At 49.7% G+C, this 7,190-nt stretch overlaps 1 protein-coding gene across 1 annotated transcript; it reads right to left on the bottom strand.

The window, feature by feature from the left end:
• Window positions 1-622: 622 nt before the first annotated feature.
• On the bottom strand, window positions 623-2,292 carry LOC123049168 (aspartic proteinase nepenthesin-1-like). The gene has a single exon (XM_044472148.1). It carries the CDS (start codon window positions 2,173-2,175, stop codon window positions 856-858), a length of 1,320 nt encoding a protein of 439 aa, XP_044328083.1. The 5' UTR covers window positions 2,176-2,292; the 3' UTR covers window positions 623-855.
• Window positions 2,293-7,190: the final 4,898 nt, after the last annotated feature.

Here is a 7,190-nt window from a genome sequence, read left to right as displayed (position 1 = left end):
CGCATGGTGATGCCACGACGGAGTTGGTGCCGGAGAGTGGCTCGAGGTGCGGATCAGACCGGATCTGGTGGCAGTCCCCTGGTGCGGGCGAAGGCCGTCTTGGTGGTTCTGGTCCTTGCACCGCTCGGCGGATGCTGCGGTTCTTCGTTTGTGCTGCAGGCGGTGGCTTGAGGCGTCCTCCCTCGACAGTGAGGTTGGAGTGATTCTCGTTGGTGTGGCTTCGATGGCATGTTGCTGCAGCGTCGGCGGTGCGAGGCATCGGTCAGGGCTGGCCATGATCTTGGCGGCGTGGAGATGTGCAGCGCTACGGATGAAAATCATGTTCGGCTTTGGTCGGACCGACGATGATGGCATCCGTGGATGTCATTTTCCTTCCTGAAGGCGTCGCCGTGTTTGTTGCCATTTGCCTCGTTGCCCGATGGCGGCAATTGTCCTCGGGGCGAAAGCCTTGATTCGCAGGATCGACATGATGGCGGTGTCTTTGACGTCGTTCCTCTGATGAGAGCATTGTGCTGGGAGACGAGAAGCCCTTTGATGCACTCCTCCGGTGTTCGCGACTGCCCGGATCGCTCCTCTCAGGCGCTATGTACGGTCGTCGCTGGTTTATCCAAGGAAGCTGGAGTTGCTGTTCTTCGGAGATGACCGGTGTTGGTCGAGACGCGGCGAGGTTTGCGGTTTTGGGTAGGGAGTGGTGTGGAGGCTTGGTTAGGGTCGGTCTGTGACTCCTAGCTAGCGATGTGTAATTTTTTGTACATATTTTTCTTCCTTCTATAAAGCTAAAGTACGCCATTGGCGTATCCTCGGAAAAAAATACAACAATTTTTTCAAAAAAGGAAAAAAAAACTTTCACCAATCCTATAGCTTGCCGCATTCCGCTGGCTCGAACGACAGCACGCCCCCCTCAAGATCGTACAGAAAGTGCATGCTCTGCTGCTGCAGGCTGCCGAGCACCGACATCCCCCGCATGCTCACCATCCCGAGGCAGGCCACCCCGGCGTTCCGGTCCTCCACAACGTAGCTCTCCCTGGGAAGCGCCATGTCCGCGCCGTCGAAGTGGAACACCAGGCGCGGCACGTCCACCGCCTCGGTCTTCCCCTCCGGTGCAGCGAAGCAGAGGCTGAGCCCGAGGTGCGCGCCGCTGGCCAGCGGGAGCCCCACGCGCGCCGCGACCGCGCGGGCCAGCACCACGAACGCGCGCTCCTCCAGCGCGGTGAACGTCGTGCCTGAATCGATGATGAACCCGCCGCCGCCCATGGGCGACAGCTGGAACACGGCGGGGTCGATCGGCAGCAGGGTCTCGCCGACGGTGATCCCTTCCAGCGTGAGGTAGTAATATGAGCTCCTGCGCCCGCCGGCTGGGTTCGGCGCGAACGGCGTGGACTGGGCGGTGGTCGAGAGGGTCGCCGACGGGCCTAGGTAGAGAGGGCTCGCCGCCTTGTCGCTGAAGGGCGTGAAGCAGTAGGAGAATCTGGTGATGCCCAGCTGAGACGCCAGCGAGAGTGGCCCCCTTCCCATCCCGACCACACCGGACGAGTTGTCCGTGCTGCCGAGGTTCTCCGTGCCGCAGCCGAACGCGATGCCGTGCACGGTGGTGCCTGAGCCGAGCGTCAACGTCTCGGTGGCGAGGGCGCCGTCTGTAGAGGTGCCGTCGCCGTAGGAGAAGTAGTACGCACAGCCGGGATCGGGGGCCGAGCAATGGTACCTCGGGTTCCGGAGCGCCTCGCACAGCGACGAGCGGCACGACACGTTGGCGTATGTCGCCGACATGGCCGGCGCGTACAGCGGCGTGGGCTGCGGGAAGCACTTCCGGCAGGGCGCGTCGCACAGCGTCCAGATGAGGTCGCTGCCCGTGTCGAGGACGGCGGTGATCGGTAGCGGCGGCGTGCCGATGGCGAGGTCGACGAGGTACGTTGCCGCGCTCGCGTGAACGGCCGCCGTTTCATCAGCACCGCCGCTCTGCAGCGATGCAGGGGATGGAGGGGCAGCGGCGAGGAGGCCGTTGACGCGGCGGTGGCTCCGGTCGGCAGCGCGACGGATGCGCTCGATCCCCGTGAAGTCGCCGCGGGTGTCTGCGTGGGTTAGCTCAAGGCGGATGCCACGACTCGATGCCGAGGAAATGGCAAACGACGGCAACAAGAGGAGCAACCAGAGGAGAAGAGATCTCCCCGATGCCATTGTTCTCAAGAAGAGATACGAGATGTCAGTATAGCTTATTGGTGATTTTAGGTGTTCATGTTTTAGATAGTGCTGGATACAAATATACTTGACGAATGAGAACTGTTCTCGGTGTTGGCTGTTACTGTATTTTTTTGCATCATGGATGATGGTTGCGAAGTGCATCCGCACGTCGCTACAACCTTTGGCGTCTCACCGCCAGCTCTGCTAAGCATCTACACCCAAACCCGGCAAATCCGTTTCCTAAACGTCCGTCGTCATGCCCAGGCGACATTTAAACTGCACAATTCAAATATTAAACTCGGTTTTCATTATGGGTCCACAAATACTACACAAGATCATCAAGTACACATGTTCACCTCGGAGATTCTCGTGCATGTGCAGAAAATTCATAATCTTATTTGCCTCTTGATCCGGGATGTGGACTTGTTCTCTGGGTTTCTCAAAAGCATGGGGTCGGGCTGCCTCTTTGATGGTGTCATACACAGGGGATGTGTGAGAGCCTAACTTAATAGAAATGATAAATTACTCATATCAATAAGGAATTTCTTCTTTTCGGGAGCCATTCAAAAAGAACTCCAAAGTTAAGTATGCTTGGGTTGGAGCGATTCTAGTATGGGTGACTAGCCGGGAAGTTGGTCTCGGGTGCGCACGACTGAGGGCAAAGTATGCAGAATGATAGACTACTCATATCAACAAGGAATTCTTTTTTTCTGGGAGCTCATTCAAAAAGAATTCCAAAGTTAAGCGTGTTTGGCTTGGAGCGATTCTAGGATGGGTGATCGACCGAAAAGTTGGTCTCGGATGCGCACGAGCGAGGATAAAGTATGTAGGAAAGACTAGTGTTGGTCTGTGGGGCTAGTCTAGATCCCTTCAGGTGTAACGATCAGGAACCGGTGGCTATGGCTCACCGAGGGGAGCCCGGCGAGAGGCTCACAAGGGGCCCACAAGGCCCGACGTCGGGAGGGAGTCCCAACAAGGATATAGCCGCCTGATGACCGTCTTGCCTCCCAAGCAAAGGGTGGCGGCGGCCTAGATCGCATTTCTCCCCCTGTAGAACCCTAGCCTCCATCCTGTATATAAGGGGAGGCTAGAGAGCTCTCTTCCCCATCTATTCTTAGCTAGACAAACTCTTGGTAGCAATCTCGTACACCATTGTAACCCTTCGCACAAGTTATCCCTTCACCATGAATAACAAAAGCAAGCAGGATGTAGGGTATTACTCTACGGAGGCCCGAACCTGGATAAAATCCCCGTGCGGCCTCCGATCCGAGACTTTCGGCTAAGCTTGGACCCCTGCCGAGGTATCTGACGGTTTTCTGGACCGTGAGTTGGCACGCCGGGCACGGGCCGCGTCGGCTGGAGATTGATCTCATATCGGATCTTCCCCGGCCTCCGGCAGGCTCCCGCCGGGGCAGAGCCTCACCTTTTGCTCCCTCACCTTCACTATCAACAGGGCGGGCTGGGTCAACATCAACCGACCGGCGAACCCTGTACGCACGATCTACGTGGGTACCGTGGCCTACATCGTCAACAACTACGGGAAGCTTCGTATGTGTCTGTCGTCAATCCAACAGATCGCGCAGGCATCTCCATCGGCTACCATGGCATCTTTGCCACCAACTGCGGGTCCAAGATACCCATTCGGGCTCCAGAACTATGGAGCCGTGTACCAGCAGGCTATTCTAGAATGCTTGCACGACTAGATAGGCCAGGAGGCCGACGTCTGGTTAGATAGGTTGGGATACTCAACGCCTTCACCGCCACCCTCTGACTTCGAAGACAAAGGTGCCCCAACGACACTGGCACCCACTTCCTGAGTGTCGGGGGCTAGAGGCTGCGCCGACCTTACAAGTCTCCACCAGCCCACCCCAACCTCACAACTCATCGCGATGATCTGCAACAACTTCCTCATCACCCACATGTCGGAAGACTGCATCATCGATGGCTTCACCTCCTACGACAGCACCGACAAGGTCGACGTCGTGTCGATCTTGAACAGCGAGAGTAACAACTATGAGTTGATATCCCTCGTCAACGATGGCGAAAATGCGGGGCTGCTACTATTCTAGAAGCCACAGACTTACGCTCTTGGAGCAAGTCGGAGTCGTCCGAAGGAACTGGGGACAACAAACCAAACTCTGTGGAGGCCTCCCAGACTGAGGTCCGCAGGCAATATCACTACAACAAGTAATAATGACCGAAATAGTGGGCACGACCTAGTCAGGCCAGGTACCACCCGCAGCAACCTCAACAATAACAAGCACGGGGCTCGTCGCCTCACACCTCCCAGTCTCCGAGCCGCAGGCCCCTACCACAAATACATCTATGGCGCTGGTAGGCACCACGCAGCAACTGGGCGACATAGCTGCGTCAGAATTCGCACCTCCAAGAACAATGAAAATAATAAAGTTTTATAAGAAACAATGAATTAGTGGCATTGATATTATCTTTTAAGAAAAAAAATTATATAGAAAAAACTTGCACACAATTTTGCTGAAATTCCACTTTTTAAAGTATGTGAAGAATAATAATATAATAGTGCAATTTTTGCATATATTTTAATATTTTATAGTATATGTGTCTATACATTGACACTCATCCAGCATCCAAAAAATACCCACAAAAGAAAAGAAAAACCCACTAATAAAGTAAAACAAAGAAACAAGATCTGAAAGCCGAAAAGAGCAAATGGGGAGAGGGAAGGGTTTGTCGCACATGAATTGACTAATCCAAATATATGGTCCGTAAAAAAACTCAGCCCAAAACCAATCACAGAACATAGCAAGAAAAAAGAGCAGAAATCTCAAAACAGAAATCAATGGGGAAAAAACCGGTTGTCCGAAAATAACTTTTTAGGCAACTTAAATATAGCTAACGTGATGCCAAAAATACGCATGGCAAAAATACCAATGTAAAAAAGAAAACTCGACTAGATAATATAAAGAAAACCAAAAGCAAAAACACATACAAACAAAAAAAAATGCAATGAGTAGCAGGCTTCAAGTCCAATAGAAAAATCGACTTATCCCAAACAAGCCAAATAAAAAATTCAGCCTAAGGAAAAATCGACTTATCAAAATAGGGGCATGTCAAAATCAATTCTAAGGAAAATTTGACTTACCCGAGCAAGTCAAAAATCAGCCTAAAAAGCTGTGAAACAATACAAGAAAACAAAAACAACACAAATCTTGACAAAAGAATCAGCCGTCAGAAAATTGATTTACCCAAATTTGAAAATCATGTGACTTACATATAGCTAAAATGGTTGAGAAAACCATCTATTTCTATGTTCTCTGAAATTTTCTAAAGTCCCAATTGACTACTGACTAAGATTAGTATCAATTGATGAGATTTTAAGAATCTTAGTCGATTTTGAATTAGCAAAACCAATTTTCTAGTTCTGTTTTGTAAGAAGCATGAAGGTGAGTGGGATTAATATCTGGCTAGGTCGGTGGGAGAATGTATCCAGTGCAACGAGCGAACTTGTGCTACGGATCCACCGGCCCGACCATCACTCTCCACTACAAACATGAATAATTTTATAGATGAAGGGATTAATATCTCGTTATGTTTTACCACAAAATGAATAAAGTTGTTTTAAACTATGTGGCGGCTAATTTTATAGAAGTTCTTTTTATGAATGACAATGTTGTACAATGGCGTTTTGCGGGCTTTTATGGTCATCCGAATTGGAGGGATCGTAATTTATCTTGGGATGATATCCGTAACTTGCATAATAAAGGTGATCACCCTTGGGTGGTTTTGGGCGATTTTAATGAAATTCTTCTTTCTTCAGAAAAAGAGGGAGGCAATGCGAGACCTAATACAATGATGAGAGACTTTCGTAATTGTTTGGGAGAATGCGGGTTGGAAGATATGGGATGTATTAGGGACCCCTTCACTTGGAGGAGGGGTGACATTAGGGAGAGGCTTGACTGCGCGGTTTGTAATGTGAAATGGGCAAACAAGTTCCCTAGATCTGCAGTTATAAATGAAGAACATGTACATTCTGATCATCGCCCTCTCATTCTGGATACAGAATATTTTGATGGCAATATTTTTAACCAACCAAGAAGCCGAATGAAATAATTTGAATCCCGATGGCTCAAAGAAGAAACAGTTGAAGAAATTGTACGTACAGCGTGGGAAAAAGCAAAGATACGAGGTATTGGACCATCTCTCGCTGAGCGTACACGAGCGGTGAATGCGGATTTGCATATTTGGGACCGTGATATTCTGAGAGGACCGAAAAAAGAATTAATAAATTAAAAAAAGAATTAGAAAAGCTGCGGAGGGGTCCTATAAACGTGGAATCCCAAGCACGCCAAAAAGAGATTCTTGTCATTATTGAAAACCTATTAGAGCAAGAGGAGATCTACTGGTTACAAAGGGGTCGTGCAAACTGGCTTTTACATGGTGATCGCAACACTTCTTTTTTCCATAATGCGGCGACGACTAGGAAAAAAAGAAATCAGATTAAAAAATTGCTGGATGACAATGGTGTTTGGCTGCAAGATATGGAGATGAAAAACCATATTACGGGGTACTTCGCTAATCTCTTTACTTCACAAGTTGCTCAACTGAATCCGGAGGTTTTATCCCTCGTGAGAAGAAAAGTGATAGATGAAATGAATATTGCTCTCCTCGTCCCTTATACGGCTGAGGAGGTTCGAAAGGCGCTATTTGATATAGGAGATTTAAAAGCGCCGGGTCCGGATGGACTACATGCCATTTTCTATAAAAGATTTTGGTCTATGTTGGGGGATTATCTGACTGAAGAGGTACTCCAGGCGGTGAATACTGGGACTATACCTAATGGGTGGAATGATACGACAATTGTAATGATCCCAAAGATTGGTTCCTGAGAAAAGGTAACTCAGTTTAGACCAATCAATTTGTGCAATGTGGTGTATAAGGTTATTTCAAAAATGATTGCGGCTCGTCTGAAGTTAATCCTTCCAGATGTTATCAGTACAACTCAGAGTGCATTTGTACCAGGAAGAATGATCACA

Source organism: Triticum aestivum, chromosome 2D (assembly GCF_018294505.1).
Source record: "Triticum aestivum cultivar Chinese Spring chromosome 2D, IWGSC CS RefSeq v2.1, whole genome shotgun sequence".
NCBI classification, from domain to species: domain Eukaryota; kingdom Viridiplantae; phylum Streptophyta; class Magnoliopsida; order Poales; family Poaceae; genus Triticum; species Triticum aestivum.
Note: the sequence above shows the minus strand (reverse complement) of the source record. Positions and strands in the feature narration are given on the sequence as shown.